The following is a 22,922-nucleotide window of genomic DNA, read 5'->3' as shown; positions in this document are numbered from 1 at the left end:
TGCTATGAATCAAGCCACATGCATGCTCGAGTGCATGCTCGAGTGCATGCGCTCGCTGCGAAGCCCGGAGGGGGGGCTCGCTCTGTAGTCGGAGGGTCTATGAACATGCGAGTGTATTAGCTCTAAGCCTGCTCACAGGAGCAGCTGCGGCGCGTCTCATGTAGGTTTGAGTAAAAGGATACGGGCAGGCAACAGGCACAGCTTTCCATTCAGTAGCTGTGTGGGTGGAGCTCTGAGGAGAGGGAGAGGAGGCAGCGAGTGGAAGAAGAGGTTCAGAAAGAGGAGCGTTCAGGTCTCTGCACAAAGAGAGCGTGTTCAGGAGGCCATCCTTTGTCACGTTGTCAACCGGGAGTCAATAATTCATCATCGCCGAGCTATCAAATGACTCTTTACTCTAAAGTTGCTTCAGGGTGTTTCCCTCCTGCAACATACCTGCTCTGGTAACAATGTAATCCATTACTCTAGCATGTTAAAAGTAATGACATCACTTTACTAATAGCCCAGTCAACAGAAACCTAAGGCATCCATACCAGTCTGTATTTCATTCTTTATGCTAAGCTAACCTGCTGCTGGCTGCGGCTTCATATTCAACGAACAGATATGAGTGTTGTTTTTATGATCTAAATCTCTGCGAGAAAGCAATTAAGCCCATTTCCCAAACATCAAAGGAAAAAGAAAACAAGACGTTATGTTTGAACAAGAAGTGATGCCAACGTTTGGACGTATTTATTTAGTGTCCGTCAGCGAGCGAGGACTTTTTAAAAGTGGAAACCTGTGAGATCAGAATCCAAACTGTTTCTTGTATTTTCTCTTGATGAAGTTTGTCTTCTCTTTGCCGTGGTGGTCGTCACCGCCCACACTAATTGCCCAGCTCTTCTTCTGCTGTTTATCCAAAATCAGCCGCTGCTTATGCCGGAAACTTATCAACGCATCACTTCCCATGCGGCACAGGAGTCCCGTCCCCTCCGGACAAGTTAAGTCGACTCTTGGAGAGTGGAACTGTGAGAGCTTTCATGACACGTGGACTAAGTGGAGGTTAAAACGCTGTCATGTAAATTAGTGAAAAACATTAAGACCTGTAAAAACAAAAGTACTAAAAATGTTTCCTATGCCAGAGATAGTTCCTCTCTCATCAGTTTCCCCCACTCTTCCCTTTCTTTTTGCTCTTTCTCTCCATCTCTCTGCCCCCCCGTCTGCACAATGTGACTGAGTGGGCGGCGATGGATGCAAGGGGAAAAGTGTTTTCCTTGCTTCAGCGTTGAAATCTCCCTCCAGCCTTATCAGGAAGCCGCCTGTCTTCCACTGCGCAGTGTGGTGCGTCACTATTATTTGCTCAGTGTGCAATAAATAGGCAATTGCAGCCTTTGAACAATGAAGACAGGATGGTTCTTGGGGGGCTTTATTTACACTGCAGGCAATTAAGTCAAATTCAGAGGGAGTTGCATTCAATGTGGTGAATCAGCCTTCCTAGGTGGCCAATGTTGCCGGCAAGGAGTGAGTAGAAGGACGATTATCTGTGTTGGCGAGTCCTTGAGTCCTTGTGTTCGGATGGACTCCGAGGCCAGAGGCCATTTGTTCTGCTGCGCTCTTCCACTTTTCTAAAGTGGGACAAGTATTGAACGTCTGACTTTCAATCAGAGGCTGTTATCGATCGCCCGATTCCGTCTGCGCTCATGATCAGTTGGAGTTTGACTCCCTGAAGGCAAGTTGCATCGCGTGCCAATGGCTCCGTGCTGTTTGTGAGACGGCCCGCACAGTTCAACTCTGCAGAAGATGCTGACCTACATCTCTTTTCCTTTGCACTACTTTGTTTCATAGCTGCAGGATTAGTCTGCACGCTCCCGACGTCACTTGATTTGCGACGGTAAAGGACAGCGTGAAGTGCTCGTGGCAGATCTCGTTACAAGTTGTAACAGACACCTCCCCCCTCGGTCCGCCCCCGGCCCTGGTGACCCGGCACAAGGTGCAGAGCCGGCCTGCTGCTTGTTGTGGTGGAGAGCCCTTGGCAGAGCGGCGGGGTGGCCGAGTGGTTTGAGCTGTGTGAAGTGCTGGCAGGTGCTGCAGCTGGTGGACGGACACAAACTGAAGGGGTAAAAACTGCAGCAATGCCAAAGCAGCCAGTTTAGCCGCTCGTTTGTAGCTGTGGTTCACTCAGAAAGGCTGCGATGAGCTCGACAGAGAGATCTTCTTCATGACTTTTCCCAAGAGCTTCCTTCTCGCAAGTTTTTTTTTTTCTAGCAGGAAGTAGGAACACCATGATGATTCTGTGAAACAAATTTCGCGTTGAGGTCAGAGGAAGTAAAGTGGCCACGGTACCTCGTGATGACGGTTTCAGTTGATGTGACACCTGGACGCTCGTCTCGCCTGAAAACCGACTTTCATGTGACGTTTATTTGCTGAACTGAAAATGTTACCGCTTCTCTCTTTGACTCGCATGTGGAACTGATGATCGGGAAGATGAATATTTTTTTGGGTGTTTGGATCCCCACGTATAAGCGATTCTGAGGCCAAAGCAACAATCCCCAAAAGGTGCTCAGCTCACATGGGCTTACAAGGCACGGCAGACATGACGAGCTGGAGCAACAACATAATGATGGAGAGAGAGAACGAATACAATACACCTCCTCAGACAAAGTCCAACAATGTCACCGCAAATATGAAAAACAATCCATTTTCTACATTTGAGCTACAAAACATAACTTAGGCCGTCAACACATCAAACATAAAACGCCCTCCTACGCTGTTGGTAACCATTTCACACAAACTGATGTGAAACACTTTGTCTGTAAACAGACTGCCAGAGACGAGATGCCACGACCGGAGTACTTTGATATAGAAAACGTAGAATATCTTTTCAGTTATTTTATGGACGCCATCAGAATTAATTATCTTTTTCCATAATACAGGAAGTGTATTTGTTTTTTATTGCTTCTGTGCTCCTGATAATATCTATCCTGGTGGCTGGACATGTAGCACATGCGCTAACAGTTGGTACACTCGGTGTGTAAATGTGTTGAAAGCGTGCTTTGTTCCAGGGCAGCGTCGCTCCTCCCAGCTCGGCATTTCTCTCGAGTCAGGTGACGGTCAGCAGTGAAAAAATGCATCACACAACCACTGCGGGCAAACCGAGCTGGAGCTGACTCATGACTACTGTGTTATGACTCCGGTGAATATGCCACTGTACTTCCCGTCATACTGTTTAGATTGGCATCTGACTGTTGCATGACTCAGGAGTTACGGCTGTGCTGAGTCGCTTTATTCCAGTTAAGGGAAAAAATAAATCCTCTCTCTTTGTTTTATGCAGATCCATCTGTCCATCTTTTTAAATAAGGTTCTGTTGTCAAGTTTCATTTATTATTACATCTAATAAACAACTTTCTAATCGACATGCTGTCTTTAGAATTTACTTTACTTCATTTCCCTTGCTGCCAACAATCTACATTGGGTGGATAATATTGAAGTAGAACTTCAGGTCTATATAGTGCGCCATGTTTGTTCAGGACCATAAAGCTGAGCTGGAGTGTCGGTTTGGACAGAGAACAGGGCTCTCTACAGACTGGCCTTTGTGCAGCGGGACACTCGCGCTTTAAGCCGGTGAAGCGAGGAGATGCATGCTCACACTGGACTTTTAGATGACTTGTTCCTTGATGCCTGGGCTCCATTTGAATAATATCTGCACATGGATTTGCATCCAATTTGTGTGGCGTAAGATCAGCAAAAGTGCTTCATCTTCTTATCAACCTGTGTCATGTTCAGTTCGACATTTGCCACCAAATAAGGAAGCTTAACGGAGGAGATAAAACGTCGCTGAAGCTCGAAAATCCTCAGATGTGAGAAAAATAAAATGAAGAGTGCTTTGTTTTCAGTGGTGGTGGATTCCTTGAAATGAAGTAATACTACAATGTAAAAAGTATTATCAAAATGTACTCGCAGCTAACAGCGCTAACAGTGCAAACGGTGCTGACAGAGCTAACAGTGGTTTCCTGAGGGGGAACTGGAGGTTTGTGCTACCGTGTCGTCGGCGCTGCCGCCGTGAGCGGAGACGGCGTTATTTGCGCGTAACCGCTGTTTGAGAGCTGTTACATACAAAACAAACAGTATGATCAGTTTAAAATATATGATTCATTGTAATAGATTTAGGATAGTAAAGTAATATTTGCTTCAGTTAACGCATCAATAATGTAATCTATAATAATATAACACTCTAAAAGGGGATATTATGCATAACATGTACTTTAAATATTTAAGTAAATGTATTTAGTTACACACACACCTGGAAATACCACCATCACATCCTATTGAAAACCCAAACACGGTGGATATTTGAGTCAGCGGCCGTTTCAGAATGCTTTTAGTCAGATTACTTGAACTACAGATCCTTGAGTTCCACCAAACACTCCCTTGAAAGTCGTTGAATTTAAGCTCCGTGCGAGCTCTCACCGTCACAGACGTTTTCGTGGTAGTAAACTTGTGATGCGTGGTGTGTGTGTGTGTGTGTGTGAGAGCGCTTGGGGAGCCGTGTTCGTGGGTTTTTAAGAGCCAAGCTGTTTGTTTGCGGGTCTCCGGGCTTGTGTTGGTTGTCATAGCAACCGCCCAGTGTTGGGTGCTCTGCGGCATTTTCACAGACGAGCCTCTCTTTGTCAAATGAACTCTGCTGAGGAAAGAGCTACTACCACGCTTTGACTTCTCATTGCAACACACACACACACACACACATGAACATGCATCAAGGCCACGAGAGAGTAAATATCAGTGCACTGGTAACAATGGCTGCTATTCTTTGTCAATCTGCACTTTTTGGCCGTCTCGCATGCTCCGTCAGCACGAGCTCCAACTGTGGAGAGTGTGTCTGCGCGCACGTGTGCAGGTGCACGTGATGGAAGTGCATTTGCTGCATGCAGACAAGCTATACGTGTGTGTCTGTTAGCATATTTTATTCTCTGTGTTCACACTCCGGGGTGTGTGTGTGTGTGTGTGTGTGTGTGTGTGTGTGTGTGTGTGTGTGTGTGTGTGTGTGTGTGTGTGTGTGTGTGTGTGTGCGTGTGCGTGTGCGTGCGTGCGCTGAAGCAGCAGCCAAGGCGATAGATAAGTGTAATGGGATGGCTGTGCTGAGTCGGCAGTTTGCAGTAACAGCCTGTTTGAGTGCCTAGTTGGGTGGATGCTGCACCTGAGAGACTGTCTCACTCCATCATGACTGCAAGCTGGAGGAAAGAACGCTTCCACGTCTCTGGTGGGACTGTGGGTGTGTGTGGGTCCACGTCTCTGGTGGGTATGAGGCGTCTGGTCTGAACTGAGATGAGGGCAACAACAATGCAAGAAAGAAAACAATGTCAACAGCGTCATCAATTCAGCCATTTTTTTGTGAATGAAATTGAAAATTCTAGATATTTTGTTTCCAATTTGGTTAATATTAAATGTCGAGTCGGTGTGACATATTTGCTGTAGTTGGAAACCTTGAGATCAAATGAAAGTCCTACGGGTTTGAAAAGTCCTCGAGTTGTTTACAGGGCCGCCAAAACGTTCTGCGAGGTTCAGTAATTAATGAAGCATCTTACGACACTGATGATGAAGTCGCCACCCATAAATACTCTAGAAAAGCTTGGCCACCTCTTTAGGCTTGTGTTGTTTTTTCTTTTTCTTTTTTACAGTTCCTGTTTTTTTTTTATAGCTGATGCTTTGAGCAGTTTTTCAGAATTAGAAACTCTCTAATATAAACTACAGTTTAAAAAAGAAAAAGGTATATTTTTGTTTCATATCGACTCGAATATCTAGAAAGTTCATCCAAATTCGTGGTGGACACTGAGAGAAACATAAAAGCGAGCGAGACGTCCAGCTGAGCAACTCTGAATAAGGTGAGCCATAATTATACTGATGGTGTCAGTTCAACAAACCCGACCAGCTGCAGTGAGCCAGTACAACGGTCTGTCCTACACACACACACACACTCTAACACATTGGCCTGGCAGCCTCTTCTACTGTTTTTGGAGCCAGAGAAGTAAGTGTGTGTGTAGTCAGGCTGTACTCTCCAGTGAGCTTTAGAGGAAGGAGACGGAGGGGGATGAACAATGACCTTTGACTCTTTCAGCGCACTCTCCTTGCTAGTTGGCAGGTCCTCAGACTCCTGTCCTTCCTGTGAGAGAGAGAGACACACACACACAGAGAGATGGAGAGACAGAGAGAGAGAGAGAGACATTTCCCCTTCATCCCTCCAGCAGGTTGAGGAGGCAGAAAGGTCACATTGTTGTGTCCATGACTCACTCTGAGCAGGGTGGATGGAGCGGTGGTGTTTTTAGTGCAGCGGCGTCGTGCTGTTCGGGCTCGAGGTGTAAACCGCTACATGTTGGGTTGTCTCCGTGGACGTCGGTCGATCTCCTTGCGTTTGCCTGTCTCAGGGCCACACGTTTATTCCCCCAAAAATACCATTGAAAGATATAGAATATTCTGGTTTATTGCAACATCGGCCATCATTTTTCATCGCTTACGAAAATATTGAATGACGACAAACTCCATCAGGGCAAGAAACATGAGCGGCGAAACGATCGGGCCGGTTGTAAACAAGCCGGCTGCGTAGGCAGATTATCTAAACCACTTTATTATGAGGAAAACTGAAAGCAAAAAGCATATTTATTACAGCTGGTGATGTGGTGGGTTTAATCTTAGTATGACTGATAGGAGTGATGGATGAAAATACAAAAACTGGGTATACAATGCATTATTTCTGTCCGCTGTGAGCCACCGTAGGAGGTGATTCGTAGAAGCCTCATTCCATTGTTTCAGCAATGCATCAGTTTGTGGTCGGAAAAGAAAAAGCGTGCACAGCCAAATGGCAGTTTTGCGCCCGGTTGTTACCCGTTTTATGTGATGCTATATTATGATTTAGTCTCTGTCAGAAAATTGCACGACAAAACTCATTTGCGTCCTCACGAAACAGGCGATGGATGGAAACGTGGTGATGCAGTGACGACTTTGGCTGTCTTTCGCTGAACCAGACTAGAAGACTACATTGTTAATGCAAGAAGCATATTTGTACCATCTCTCTTCAACTCCTGCACAACAGAGTTTCATGAAATCGGCTGGTTCTCCGAAAGTCAGTTCTGTTGAGACGGTTTGCAGTCGATTGCTCAGATTCACATGTCAGAGTTCACAGAAATAAGTGCTTATTTGCAAATAAAAAGTGTAAATATATGATATATAAGCTTAATAATGCTGGGAAAACACTGCCTCAGAAATATCTATTATGTACAGTAGTTGTTATACCCTCTCAGACTTTGCATCATGCCTCATGCTCTCTCGCCTCCCACTCAACTGCTGCGGTGGAATTTGCTTTTGGAGTCTCTGCTTGCCAGATGCACGGAGCCTGAGCACAGCGGTCTGCAGAGCATCCAGACAGCAGCTCACGTCCGCCCCGTCCACCGAGCGTCGTCTCTCTGAACTGAAGGAAGCAGAATCCTCTCCTCTTCAGTCCGCCAGACTTTCAGTTTCAATTCTGATTCCCCCTCTCGGTTCTTTTTATGGATGACAGTTCATATTTATTTTAGGATGTTACACATCTCTATATCAGCCGACACAGCTGTCAGAAATGCGAGCATCATCCCATCTTTTTTTTTTCCAACACCTGCACTTCTCTATCTTGTTTTGGAAGTTTTTGTTTATGTACCAAGTTGAGGCGTCACAAATCAAGTTATTCTGGCTCAGTCACGTTGCGGTAGGCGAATTTTAAGATTTACTTATTGTCATGGCAACACTGACAAACTCCAGATGACGAGTGGTATGTAGGTTGGACGCGTTGGATAACAAATGTGTATTCTGTGCTGCTTGGTTACAATTCTTCATATTCATATATTAGCTCCCCCCTCCCTCCAGGAGGGCCATTCTATATCATGAACGCGATCCATCATACATCAGGAAATCATCTGGGAGTCTGAGAGGGAGGAAGGTGCCGTAGCTGTTAGCTGCTCTGTTTTCCTGGCACCACGAAACTCTTTCCACCGGCACTTTTTCTGGCCCCCACGATCCCGAGTGAGACGAAGGCAGCCGAAATAGACCTAACAGCCGAGGAACGGCAATCTCAGAGGTCCGTTTCCCTCCTCAACTCATCCAGACAAGTTTTCGATCTTGCTCGAGCTGTGGGCGTCGTTAGGATTTAACGTTAGGATTTTATTTTCCGAGCTGAGGTTGATTAATGGAGTGGGGTGGAGGAGGAGGAGGAGGAGGAGGCTGGGAGCTGAGTGAGAGGTGGGGGAAAGGAACAGGAGTTTTAACAGAAGAAAACTATGTGATTGGTTTAAGGCTCCTTCTATGTGTCAGGAAGCTGTTTTCATTGTCATTTATTCAGATTAGGTGGTTCAGTACATGCAGAGGAAGTTTACTTTACCTATTTTTAATCTGTGTAATAACTTGTGCCGACAGTCTATGTTTAATTTCACGATTAGTTCACTTTCTAGCTATATCTTGGGTTCTTAAACGTGTCACATGTCATGGTGGTAAATCTGTTTATTTAATCTCTATCAGAACCACAGCAATACAAAAACAAGCTGCTTTCCATTTAAAACAGAAAATCTAGAATATATGATACAAAATAACATAAATATTAAGTATACAGTGTATAAAAGATGTCACTGACGTATAAGCTTATCCACAGCACTATTAGCACTTCTGGTCTGTGCAAAGCTGACAATCAAAGCAACCTAGCAGCATCTCTAAATATCACCAATGCACATTTCATAAGTTGTTTGTTCAATATGTACAAAAACAACGTGTTTGTGTGCAGTTTTTAAGCTCAGCTAACTGACTGCTGGCTCTAACTTCATATTCGGCACGCAGACATGGGTGGCGATGGGCGGTATCTCATCGAACTCTGCAAGAAAATGAATAAGTGTATTTCCCCAGAAATGTTGAACTATTCCTTTAACTATATTGATCATTAAATAATACCAAACAACTACAAGTTTCAGCTTCTCAAATGTTAAGACTTCTTGTGTTTTCTATTATTGCATATTAAATATTTGGGTTTTGGATCCATCACCGTGGCCTCGAGAACATTGTGATGGGAATTTAATAAACTAAATGGTATAATGACGATGTGTTAATAAATACGTTATGGCAGTCTGAAAAACCTGTCCATAGAAATGCAGGGAAATCCACTCGTTGTCTCTTCAGGTAGTTTGTTTGCTGAGCTTTGCGTCCGGTAGTTGCCATGGGAGAAATGCCGCCATAATGACTCTGACTGGCAACTTTCCCTAAACTTGAAGCAGAGCAGATTCCTCTGCCTCTTGACCCCCCCCTCGTTTTTACAGCCCGCCTCGGCTCTGGGAGGCTGAGGCGAGTGAAGGAGGAGGCAGACGAGAGCAGAGGGGCTCTCAACATTTACGACCCTCCGGCTCCTCCCGCAGACAGTCAGTCAGTCGTGCTTTCACTTTGCGCCGTGAGGAGACGTGTTGTCCTGAAGCCCAAACAGACTGTGTTTACGTCACAGCTATGAGAATGACTCTCACTGGCACGTTGTTGACGAGCAGGAACTGGTCTCCGGGACTCTGGAGCAGACATTTTAACAGCTTACAGAGATTCACAGCACATACGGCTCAGACACAAATTGTACGCGGAGAACACGATCACATAGAGCTCACAGGGATCGTACGGCACACACAGTAAAGTACTGTATTTATACAACAAAGAGTCTGTAAGCTGCTCTGATGCTTTCGAAAACACCTGCACACAATCGAACAGCTGTTCGTGATGTGCATCACATCCTGGTGTCTGTTTTGCCGTTTTAAAACTGGGTTCCGTTCTTTTATAGTTGATCCAAGACGATATGTAGACGTTTAGTGGCAGTCCCCTTAAGAGCAGTTACGAAACTGCCATTTTTCACCCACCTCTGAACACTTCTACAGACAGAAATCTATTGGAAAAGAGGCAGAGAGATGGATTTCTCCACCAACGGCGGCAATGCAGCTTCGAGACAACTTGGAAAAACACTCACTTGTGCTCTTAATAGGAGAGTCCTTTTATATCGCTAATACAAACCCACAATACTCACTTAATGCTGATTTAAATATCAACATCTGCATCTGACACATTGAACAGCTGTAGACTTTTTAATCCGACACACCTTCTTCATCCAAATAGAGGAGGAGGTCCTGGTTCCAAGAGTTTATAAACTTAAATTATTGATGTGATATGAATGGGAGTTTAATTGGGAGGTTCGAGAGAAGACGTTTCACTCTGTTGGAGTTATTGGAACTCCAAACACACTGATTGTAGTCTTCAGTCTTTAGAATACAGTAACGAAAGAAATTAAAATACGACCCCGATGTGATCTTTCGGGTCATCATCTCTAGGTGTAGATGTTGATATTGTGTTAAATACGTTTACATCATTTGTTTTAAATCTGAAGTTTGTCAAAAGTCATTCCTGGAAGTTGAGGAAATTCCGAAATTGTACAGAAGTAGATAATCTGTCCGATTTTAAAATAATAAACATCTTAAATGCAATAATCCTCACAGGTGATCGTTGCTTACACTTTATCTGATGATACTGTCAGCGTACATGATGACGAAGCGTCACTACATGTTTGTGATGATGCTACACATCTTGCCACCTTTGGCTGTAAATACTTTGGCCCTACACACACGGCACGGCAGCAGCTTAATTGGAGCGATGGCAACCGATGACGACACAACTCTCAGGGGGTCGTTTTTCTCTGGTAGCTCCTTCAGCCGTTCATCACAACAATTATGTTGTGCTGAGTTAGAAAGGGAAACTAGAGTCATGTGTAAAAGACTTGCCCAGTGGTCCTGTCGTCACTGTCCTTGTCCATCCCAAGCTAGTCATTAGCGAATGCTAAAAATATATTGCAAGTCTGTATTCCAGGCTTCTGGTTTAAGTGTGTCCCAGTGCATCTGCTCGGGAAAGCAGCAAGAAGACCAAACTATCTTTAAACTAACAATCCTGTGGGACCATATTTCTCATGCGAGTAGGCATCGCCTCAAAATGTAACACCTACCATGATTAACAATAAGAGTTTTTAAAGTCATGTTATGATCTTGAATTCAAAAAAATCAAATATAAGACATTTTGGCATATTTAACTCTACTTGGGGTAACTTTGCTGGCAGGAAAGTTAACTTCCCCAAATCAGATAAAAGAACCAAAACTCTTCTTCTTTTATTTTTATATATTCACACTTTTTTGCACAAAATGTGTAGATTTCTAGATTTAGTGAGATTAGACTGATCATGCATTAATCTGCCGCTGCAACCAGTGGACCGGTGTCTCAGCGTTGTGACCTGCCAAGAGCCCCAGAACACCTGAAGGGCCTGTGGGTGTTGACCAAAACACAGCCAGTGGGTCATGTGACGGTGCAGGTGGCTGCCAGCCTGCACTGTGAGCTGCTGCCAAACTCCACAGTGACCCAGAGAGTCAGAGGAACTCGCAGGAGGGCCGGCTAATTCTTGTCAGGAGGAGGCCTGTCGCCCAGCCCCAGAGCAGCCAAACTTGCCCTCCTTCCAGCACATTTAACAAGCTAACATTCCTTCTGTGAACTTTTAGTCGTTTTCACAACTGTGCTCTTTCTGGGTTGACTCAAAGCCTTGCTCATTTTATCTACTTAAGACACTATTGTATAACAGCGTCTCTTTGGCTGTGTGCGTCTTACTGATTACGTGGGAACAGGATATCAGTATATTAAAGGTCAGTTACCCCTTGCTGCCATTTGCAAAACTCCCGTCCAGCACTTTGAGTTCCCCTTCTGTCATTCCTTGCAGGTGTTTGTGTGAAGTTACGTGGTGGGAAAGTGAACCATAAAAGGGAAGGGAAAGAAAAGGGTGCTGACACTTGTCAAAAAATGACATCCTGGATAACAAAAAAAAAAAGCTTCAACAATGTGAGAACGTGAACCTGCAGAGCCAGCAAACATCCTTAACGTAACACTTTGACTAAATTATAGAGTATCCACGTTAGCTGCTGACACCACAGACCTGCCTCAACAGTTTAAAATGGTTGGCAAGCCTCTCGTCTATTGATTAGGATTAATTGAAATATCTTAGTGCTTGTTGGAGCTTGACTTATATCATGACTGAACTCGGAGGAATACAGTGTCTTATAGTCTGGGGGCGTGTGTCTGCCCGTTGCACATAAATCCTCAGAGCTGGTCTTTTTCTGTCAGTTCTACCCTTGGAGATAAAACACCATATAATCTGCCCTTCTCCCTCCACTTCTTTCACAGTATCCTTTGGCTTTTTCATTGGCTGAAACTCCCACCGCATGCCAGCAAACTCGCACACATCTGAAAAACCGGCTCTCGAGTTTATTGATAGCCGTGTAAACCTCACGCCACTCCGTTCTCAGAGTGATCTCATCGCGGAAGTTCCACGAGTGCTCCAAACCAGCTCACCAGTGACTTTTAAGTGGCTTTTGTTCCCTCGTCCGTAGAAGGCAGGCCAGCGAAGGACAGTGCAGGCTTTCATAAACGCCTGGCTCTGCTCCTGCAGGTCCTCCTTCAGCTCTCTGGTGGAAACATGGTGGTTGCCATTTAGGGCCCTGGGTGTAATTAACCCAGGGAACTCATAAAGAAGTGTTCACAGCGGGGTGCATGGCGGGCCCACTCCTCATTTCCAGCTCCTGTTGGGCGGCTGAGATCCTGCTCCAGATGTTTTCCGTTAGCGTGTTTGCATGCCAGCGATGCCAGAGAGTCCAAGGCCTGCTACACCTACTGTATACAGTACACAATGCTCCAGTGTGCCGCGCCTGTGCAGTACGTAAGCTTGTTAGCATCACAGGGAAAGGTTCTCATGAAGGGGTGGTAGTGTGTGAAGGAAACTCATTTATCAGTCAGCAGGTCTGGTTCAGCTACAAAAAACACACGTATGGAGATTACAGACCGCTTAAACACAGATTTATTAGCAGCATTTTGGATGGATTATTATGAAATCTTCTACAGACATTCATGGTTCTCAGAGGATAGACCTTACCGACATTGGTGATCCACTCACTCTTCATCTATCAAGATGTAGACATTTGTAGTTTTGATTGAAATATCTGAGGTTGGATTGCAATTAAATGTGGTTCAGACGTTCATGTCTCCCTCACAATGAGTTGCAATAACTTTAATCGCTTCACTTTTCCTCGAGCGCCATCGTCAGAGTTTTACTTTGTACAATGCTTTGGTTTGGTTTACGGCTAATTAGCAATGCTATCATGCTAGCACGCTAAACTAAGATGGTGAACATGGTAAACGTTAGACCTGATAAACATTAGCATTGACAATGTGAGCATGTTGCTATGCTAGCATTAGCATTTAGCCTACAGCCTCACAGAGCCAGGGGGAGCGTTTCGTGAAACAAGTGACACGTCGCTAAGCATGTTCGCTGACGCACAGAGCAGGTTAGCACGACTTCATTGGGAAAAAGTAAAACAATCTGATGTTGGCTTGTTTGCATCGCGTCCAGTTAGGAAGAAGAGGTGTTAGAGCATGTGATTATGTGTGTAGAAGTGTGACTGATGATGTTGTTCTCGCTCTCTTCCATCTTCCAGACGTTTACAGCTTGGTGTAACTCTCACCTGAGGAAAGCAGGAACACAGATCGATAACATCGAGGAGGACTTCCGGGATGGACTGAAACTCATGCTGCTGCTCGAGGTCATCTCAGGTAAACAGCGGTTTACTGAACAGGATTACCTGACTGCAGACAGTTTGGACCGACCGCACTGTCGCATGTTGAGTTTAGATGTAAGGATCAGACTTAAAGGAAGAGTTTGACATTTTTAGGGACACATGCTTACTTGCTTTCTTGCTGAAAGTAAAAAAACAAGATTGATACGACTCTCAGTAAAAAGTTAGAAGATCTTTATATATTCATACGTGTGCAATCTTTACAGTCAAGAGTGATTTTATATGACGGGCAGAGTTAGATAGTTTCCCTAAATCACAAATGATTGGAGAAATGAAAATACACGCGTCAGATTTAAAGATGTGTGCTCACATTTTTTACAACCAACAGCCGGTTAGCTTAGCTTAGCACAAAGACTGGAAACGGGGGTAAACACCTAGCATGGCTCTCCAAAGGTAAAAGAGATATGCCTTCCAGCACCTTTAAAACTCACCAACATGTTATATCTAATCCACAAATGAGACAAATTTAAGAGTGGCTTCTCAGCTTACTCTCGGCAAGAAAGCGAGTAAGAGTATTACCCAAAACGTCACGCAATTGATTTAAAACAATAAGTAAAGTCACGGAATGTTGAAACACTTTTAGTTGTTGTGAGGAAACCTGTGCTCCAGAAGAGCTTTCAACCCCATGCGTATGGCCCTGGCACGATTTCTCTTCAATTCTATGTTTTGTTCATTCCAGGACAAATAATAATTTATTTCAAATGAGAAACCAAACATTTCCGTCTTCCTCGATCTGTCGTGTTTTCCCGTCTAGGCGAACGCTTGGCCAAACCAGAGAGAGGCAAGATGAGAGTCCACAAGATCTCCAACGTGAACAAAGCACTCGACTTCATCATCAGCAAAGGAGTGAAGCTGGTGTCGATCGGAGCCGAGGGTGAGTGATGCCGCATCTCCGTCTTATAACGACGTTTAAGCCAGAGCATGAAGGTCGGGTATTTCTCACAAAGTCCCCTGACCTTCTCCAAATCTGTTTACCTCTCAGATTGTCACCTATTGGTTTTAATTAGACCATCAGCCAAATCAATGGCTACTATTCTGCCTGTTATGGCTAATGTAGTCTGTCTCCCTCTCTCTCTCTCTCTCTCGTTACCATGGCAGTGCCGCTGGCTGCTGTGCAGTTTAATGAGATCCTTATTCCAGAGTGTTCCGGCGGAGGTTGTGCTTCGCACTGCATTTTCTGAGTGGATCTCAGGATCAGCAATCCCCTCAGGGGCTGAGGCTGCTCATTGTTTGGCCCGAATAACTTGGGGATGTCCTCCCGTCGGAGAGTAAACAACTCTTTAGCAGAGTAAACGCTCACTCTCTCACTATCCATCTCCCTCTTTCACAACCACACACACCCCTCTGGCGTTTTCTGGAATTGACGGAGTTTGCACACGTGTGTTGTGAACTTAAACTTCAAAATGTGTCCACTAAAAACAAACAATATTTAAAGGCTCTTAAAAGGTCACATCAGTCAATATACATATTCTTCTACTTACCCCTCGTTGTATTATGCCGTTCAGATATTGTAGGTTTTGAGATATTCTTCTCGAGAAGAAACAATATCCCGGTTGCTCTGGATCATACATAAACCTTACTGTCGACGGTTCCTGCTGGAACTACTTTTTACAGAAAGAATAGTCCTCATTCAAACTGTTGACAAATGTAATTTCCCCCCCTGTGAACGCCCGTTGTATTGGGATGGCAACAGAGATTTCATAAAACCCAAACTCTCTGCATGGCCAGACTCCACTAGGGGTAATTGCGAAAAATACGTTATGTTGAAATTTTTGGTGAACTAACCCTTTAAAGAATATGATCCCCTTGTAAATGAATCAAATCCATGTTAAACACACCTAAAAGGTTCACCTCTGACCTCTGTAACCCCAATGTTCAACCCTTTCTCCTCTCCATCAGAAGCTTTCTCTGTGTCTTTCACTGTCTCACACAAACATGTTGAAATAAGTACATTTTTCATGAACAAACCCTAAACTGTAACTGCAAAAACAATCTGCTGACTAGTGCTTAATCCTGCTACATCTTCATGAAACGTGGATCGATAAAATAACGATTTCACATATTTTACCTCACGGTTCTCCCCCTGTTTGAACGCCCACACGCCACAAATATCTATCGATCAAGTCAATGTTGTCTGTTATTAAAGGTACTACGAGGAAGTGTTAACTGGTTGTAAAACGGTCTCAATTTAATGCCGACGCCTCAATACGATGTACGTAAGTGAAAGAGCCCATCAGCGAGAAGATCCGGCTGCGCTGCCGCCCTCGACCTGCACTCGGATGCTCCAGCAAGAGGAGGAGAGCTCGGGAGCAGCAGCGTCTCCTCCTCCAACCAGAGCTTTGCCTCATTGCTCCGCAATTTAAAACGATATTATTTACTTTGATCATTTGATCATCAAACCATTTGCCCATTTTAGACATTTAATTGAGGCAAAGTTCTTATAAGATAATCCTTTTATTAGTCTTGTTTTCAGAAAACAAAACTATTTTGGCTCCAAAAAGGACAAAACGTTTTCGATAAGATGGAGATTTGTTTTGCAGTGCACAGAGGCCGGTATAAAAGCTCCTAAACCAGACCGGCATTCCAGTCCCAGTTTGTCCGTCACAGTCGGGCGGCGGTGGAGCTCGTGCCCTGCTCCTTATTGGATTACAGGGAGAAACAAATGATTATTCAAGGAGGTCAAACAGGGTAACCTGTTGAGAGGGGTTTTCATTGTCGACAAAAAGGGCTGGACAGAGGCACTTCATTCACAGCCACCAACTGATTGACAGCCCCACAAGCCCAGGCTGTAATTATTGAACTAAATCGTCACAAGTTTCCTTCATTAGAGCTTCAGTGTTTCAGCTTTAAGAAGTACTGTGAGCTAATCTGAGCCTGTATGGGAAATAATATGATTGCAGGATATCATGTTGGGTTTCCTGACCTGAAAGGCCTGGGAAAGGTGTTCAAAAAAACACAGCATACCGTTTTAAAATGCATAGCAGTCATTTAAAAAAGATGCCCGACAGTCATTTGCTCTCCAAAGGTTGTTCCGTGGCCATTTTCGAGCATCGGCACGGACAAAATTCTTTCAACTTTCAACCATACTTGGCCCAGTTTTAACACATCTAGACAGCTTTTTACCTTGAAATGACCAAATCAATGCTTCTAGACATGTCGAGAAAGATGTGAAAAATATAGCTTATGAGTGGATGCTAAATATGTAAATCCTGAAATATAATTGTTATTGCTTTGCCCTTCTTTCAGAGATCGTAGATGGCAACGCTAAGATGACCCTGGGAATGATCTGGACCATAATCCTCCGCTTCGCCATTCAAGACATTTCTGTGGAAGGTGTGTGTGTGTGTGTGTGTGGGGGAACATTTCCACACGCTTCTTGTCCATTCACTTTATTGAAAAGAACTGCTCGCTGTCGTAATTTGCCAGACACCTCTCGGTATCCACTGGAAACAAGAGAGCACGAAACACCCGAGCAATCGCACATGCTTCCCATTCACCTCACCTCCACTTAATCCACCGCTAAACAGGGATTAGTCGAGAGTTGGACAAGTAAAAGCCTGAGAGTTTCTTGAACTTCACAATGATCCCTTCTCCCCAACCGCAGAGACATCTGCCAAAGAGGGCCTCCTGTTGTGGTGCCAGAGGAAGACTGCGCCCTACAAGAATGTCAACGTCCAAAACTTTCACATCAGGTGAGGAACACGCCGTAAAAAAAGGTGTTTTACTCAAATACCGAGATGTAGTTACAGGAAATCAGATGACGCAGAGTCCCGGTGTCAAGCAGGGAAAATTAGGCCGAAATAATGTGAAAGAGCAGTGGTGCTATCATCTCGCCTAAAGACAGGTTTGGTGTAAATTTGGTTCTTCACTTTGGTTAATTTTTTTTATTTGGCTCTTAAAAGATTAACACTGCCAAATTGTATCCGAGCCAGGGCTTCTAAACAAAAGTAAACCGGCCACAAGAGTTTTTGGTTCCTTGTCGTCCCTCAAGTTTAGAGATTTTGCTGAAATCCAGTTATACTGTAACTTAAGCTAAGCAGTTAGTAAGAGTTGGGACGTTGCCCACGCAATCTTTGCAGCAGTGTTCTCTCGCCGGTGTTCATGAAGAAGACGCGAGGAAAGAGTTGAATGAGAGCTCGACTGTGGTTTGTCCTCAGGTCATTGTTGTTCTCGGTTCAGGTCACTTCACATGTGAAGTTTGCAAAAGGTCAGAGGTCATAAACAATGGCATTAAAATACATTGACATAGGGTGTAAAAAAAAAATAGAAAGTCGGTCATAAAATCTGCTTGTAAAGCAGTAGTGAGTAAATAACACAGTTATAACCAGGCGGCAACCTCCGGGTCTGAAAATGAAGCCAATGCCTTAAACTTGCATTCTCTCTAATGGCCGTCGGGGGGAAATGACTCTACTTCTCACTTGATTTATTCCCTCAGTAAACATTGTAAACACGGGTTTATGGTCTCAATCTCTCGTTTGAAGTCTTCTTCAATACAGCATGATGTTCATTTAGTAAATGATGTTCCTATTTAGAGTACAATAGAGCATAAAGCAGAGTATGTTTTAGGGCGGGGCTACCTTGTGATTGACAGGTCGCTACTACAGCGTTATCAGGTCTGGGAGTTGTGTTTTTGTCTCAGAACTTTAACTTTTTCACAGCGTGTTTTCAGTTCATGCAAGTTAGTTGTAACCTTTCGGGCGCCTAAAGAAGTGTTATTTAACGATCTGTACTTGGCTCCACCCTCTCGTGTCAAAAAACAAGATGGCGACGACGAAAATACCAAACCCAAGGTTTTAAAGGCGGAGTCCACAAACCGATAGGTGACGTCACAGTGACCACGTTCACTTCTTATATAGTGGACTCGGATGAGTATTCTAACAATTTGATCAACTCAGCGCTTCTCCCTTCTGTATGTGGAGTTTTGTGAAATCTGTGTAAATTCACTGAAACATTTTTACCATCTGGTTTTGGTTTGATTCCAGAACCTGCATTTTCTAGCATCTTGCTGCAGTTACTTGGTGTCACCTGAGTTTAAATGGTTTGTTTTCATCCAGCCAAAGAAAACAGACTTAAAAAGAGAGCCTACAGAGCTTGAATAAGAAAGTGCTTCAAGACCACTATTCTGCACTGGGGCACTAGGAGCGCTCTCTCAACACTGCAGTAGTATGTAGGTTTGGAGTATGAATCCTGCAACTATCTCTTCAGCACACTGCTTTGTAAATTCAATAACATTGTTCTAAGAAATACATTTTAAGCACACCAGGATCACATAAACATATCTGATGCTGAACAGATGGGAACTAAAAGCAGACAGATTTAACAGAGAACAGACCGGCAGACATGCTCTCATAAACCAAACCGACGGAGAGGGAGAGGATGTGCCAGGAATCAACCAATGTGTTTGAAATTATATCAAACTGCAGAAAGAGTTAGCGTCCTCTCCTAGCATCCTGGTTCCATCCGTCTGTCCCTGACACGAGTGGGTTCGTTTAGGTCCACGTCACAGGATGCCTTCGCGCGTGTTGAATTAGTGAACGCAGACCACTGTGATCCTCAGATGTGGATGAAAGGCGAATAGAAAGGTGGAGGGAGGTTATTCCAGGAGAAGGTAAAGGGAGAGGCCCGATGATCCCGGAGCAGGGCCCTTTGATGTGGTTTCTCTGTGAGAGACGATAGCTGAACATGAGATGAGAGGCAGACGAGAGAGTACTGCTGCTTCAGGTACGCGACGAGTCGCCTTGTAAAAGCCGCTCTGGTACGTTACGGGCACTTAGTATCGCAGGTAATACATAAAATTACCCATCTCGCTAATTTGTTACCCTGCGAGCAGAGAGCAGCAGTAAATCATCCAGAAGTCTTCTAGTGGGATTGCACTGCACCATCCCATCATACTGCATTCATACAGCGTGGCAACGTTCAATGCACCTCAGAGGGCCAAACTAAAGATGCGTCTTCCAGCCAAGTGAACACATGATCATTGATTACAGGATGAAGATGTGATTCAACTCTAGCAATTTAGCCGCTTTGCACTTTTAAGTACTTTATTTATTGCGTCAGTGCATCTTTTTAAGCTGCATGTCCGCAGATGGAAATCTTAAAGCTGCTCGAACAACAGTTTTTATATTAACAACAGATTAAATCACTGTGTGTGATGTGAAAGTTGTCCCGACTCTGCAGTTCCTCTTAACTCAAACTAGTTTAGCTCTTTTGGTTTCGATGGTGCAAAACTTCAGTGTTTGGGTTCAGTCTCACCGCTCACAATGGGGCTTTTGTATGATTCCTTGTGGAGAAACTCAAGTTTGTCGATTAAATCAACGAATCGATTCAATGACAAAATCGTCTGAGTGTTCGTCGAGGACAGCCTGAGCACAAATGCTTCACTGAACACTACCTGCTAGCACCAAACGGGCAGGTTTCGGCAGCTAGTTCCCTCAGGAATTGGTAGAGGCTGAAACAGAGCTCAGACGAGAGTGAAATATAACGCTAATGGAACGCCAACGCTGTTTGTTTTGTCATATCAACTTCATAAGCTTTGGTTATCAGTGTTGTGGCCACAAAAAAAAGCACTTTTGGCAAAATAGAGCTCATGATAGCGAATGAAAGCCTTCATGTCGAACACGTACATGGTAAAAACATAAATAAATGAATAAACTTGAAAGGCTTGGTGAAAATGCTGCAGCATTCTGTAGAACTTCATCTTTAAGTCAAAGTGAGACCGCTTGCCGAGAAAATTATTCTGTAAAAGTAAAGCAGAACCAAAAGTGCCATGTCTGTTCAGTGTATCAGAGTAACCGAGCAGGGATTTATTGTTCTCTGAACTTGTTCCAGAATCTGTCCCTCTGATGCTAAATATAATGACTACTATTAACAATTATGTCCTTGAAAGTCACCCGATGGGTCCCCACTTTCTGTTTTCTTCACAGAGGCTTCGACGACAGAGGCTGCTGGGAGGATGAGGGTGTGTTACATGAAGCGAATTAGGGAGTCCGATGGAGGGGAATGGTCTCCATCAAAGATTAAAGTCAAATTCCAGGTTTTTTTTTTCTTCAGCTTGTTATGTTTCACCTCACTTTCACCCTCATCTCTCAACTGCTTCTCTCTGTTTCAGCTGGAAAGATGGTTTGGGTTTCTGTGCACTCATTCATCGACACCGTCCGGAGCTCATTGACTATGGAAAACTGCGCAAGGTGAGCGAGCGTTGTCTGACATTAATGTGACGAGAGAAGAACATGAACCTCACACATTAAAGTTCAACATATTTCAAATGTTTCTGTGCAAAATAGACATAAGCACAGAGTGAAAGGAGACGAGAAAAATGAAATTCTCATGATCAAAGCACATGAAGCATTCGTTGTACGTTCTCAAAAAAAATAAATTGTCACGGTCTTGATGGTCTGCTGTTGTTAGGACGACCCCATGACCAACCTGAACACGGCCTTCGACGTGGCAGAGAAGTACCTGGACATCCCCAAGATGTTGGACGCAGAAGGTGAGCAGGCGGGGAGGGAAATAGTGAAATGATGATGAGGAGGACCGACTTTTTCCTGTGTTCGAAGACCAAAATATTCTCTCTCGGAAGTCTGAAAGTGACATAGACGGCGTCTGCACCACCCCTGTTTTTATAACTTCCTGATTAACCGGCGATTAACCGTCTGCAGAGGTGTGGAAAAACTCCAACTGTTTTCTTCACATTCCTTTACAAGGATACTGCTGAATCGCAGCCAGTTGCCTCTGTGCTGGCAGCGTTGAGAGTCAAAGCGCTTTTAGAAAAGAGACGATGGGAGAACCAAAAAGGACCAAAACCAGGGTGAAGTTCTGAACAGCGAGATGGACTCGTCCTTTTCCATCTCCTGTTTTTTTGCAGCCGGCTTATTGATCTCCAGGGACCAATGTCTCTGAGAGAATTTATTTTGGCCTTAACGCTCAGACGCGCAGCTGTGCACACAGGAGGAGTCACGGATCCTCTTTTCTATTGAAAGTGAAATATGCTCTACGCTCTACAAATACGTCAGACATCCGTCGTGAATCCTCAGATGTGGTTTCTGTTTACTTATTTCTGCACCTGTAGACGTCTAAAATCTGTGTGTGTTGCTGTTTTTAAGACTGCCGTTTAAATCAAATCCTCCCTGTTCAGCACATCTGGACAGTGACACCACATGTTTTTCTTTCCACTCTGGATGTTGTCCATGTGGAGAGCTGAACCCCAGCTCTGCTTCCTGTTTCTTCATCATTCTGTGCTCTGTTTAACAACCTCACCTCCACCCTCCGTCCCCTCCCTGACCTCCTCTCTTCCCCGCAGACATCGTGGGCACTGCCCGTCCGGACGAGAAGGCCATCATGACCTACGTCTCTAGCTTCTACCACGCCTTCTCAGGCGCCCAGAAGGTATCCTGGATGCAGCGTCTCCTTCCTCTTCCTCCCTCCTTTCTACGTCCGCGTGTTTCTCCTAACAGTGCCCCTCTCTCTCTGCAGTGCACAGCGCCCCTCCCCCCCTGCAGGGGTCACTCGCCTTCACTTTCCGCATGGTTCACGCCACCAAAATGCATGATGGGAAGACAACTCTGTTCTCAGAGGCAATGAGCATCTCCAGTCTACCTCGTTGGTTGCGGCGCCGCAGGTCGGCAAATTCGCCCCTAATTAGGGATTTGGTTCCGCTTAATAGAAGCCGAGCGGGGGCGGGAGGCGCGGCGAAGTTGGTCTGATAAATGATGATTGCCGGTGATAAAAGCCACAGTTGCTGACGGAGAGAAACAAATTAGCCTGAAGTGTTGCATGGTGGGGGGAGACATAACCGTTTAGAAGGATGCTTATGTTCAGGCGTGAGAGTGACTGCTTAAATGGAGGGTGGAGGAATGAATGAAATTTAAACTGGCACTTCAAAAGCGAGCAGCAAGCTGTCTTTTGATTTGAATGGATACGCGCTGTCTGTTTCCTCGTTTCTCCGGGAGATGGAGTTGTCGTATGGGACTTTTCCCTGTTGGGTAATGAATGATTGTCCGTGAGTTTGATCGCTACCTTGAGGCACAACGGGGTCTGTGGGATTGTGCTGCGCCTCCTCTCAGACAGTCGGGGAGGAGCAGAGCATCAAAATGCTCAAGTTACATCAGAGTCGGGTTCATTTGAGAGGCCCGGCAGCAGAGAGGGCGCTTCAACACAGCTGTGTTTAAGCAACTCTGGATCGAAAAAAAAGAAAATGTCTGTGTTTATAAGTGGAGAGCGTGGGGTGGCGGAGTCTGCCTCACTGAGAGCAGTGAG

At 44.7% G+C, this 22,922-nt stretch overlaps 1 protein-coding gene across 4 annotated transcripts in view; it reads left to right on the top strand.

The window, feature by feature from the left end:
- Nucleotides 1–22,922, top strand: part of actn1 (actinin, alpha 1) — a 43,288-nt gene that overhangs the window by 6,404 nt on the left and 13,962 nt on the right. For 3 of the 4 annotated variants that reach the window (XM_079286347.1, XM_079286346.1, XM_079286349.1), the window contains exons 2-8: nt 13,530–13,644; nt 14,422–14,541; nt 16,914–17,000; nt 17,272–17,359; nt 20,776–20,854; nt 21,075–21,156; nt 21,967–22,052. In XM_079286347.1, coding sequence (XP_079142473.1) covers nt 13,530–13,644; nt 14,422–14,541; nt 16,914–17,000; nt 17,272–17,359; nt 20,776–20,854; nt 21,075–21,156; nt 21,967–22,052 — 657 coding nt within the window. The remainder of the gene's footprint in view (nt 1–13,529; nt 13,645–14,421; nt 14,542–16,913; nt 17,001–17,271; nt 17,360–20,775; nt 20,855–21,074; nt 21,157–21,966; nt 22,053–22,922) is intronic. The other variant, XM_079286350.1, reaches the window with a different exon arrangement.

The sequence above is a fragment of the Melanostigma gelatinosum genome (genome assembly GCF_949748355.1).
Source record: "Melanostigma gelatinosum genome assembly, chromosome: 16".
Lineage (NCBI taxonomy): Eukaryota > Metazoa > Chordata > Actinopteri > Perciformes > Zoarcidae > Melanostigma > Melanostigma gelatinosum.
This window is presented reverse-complemented; position numbering and strand designations above follow the sequence as displayed.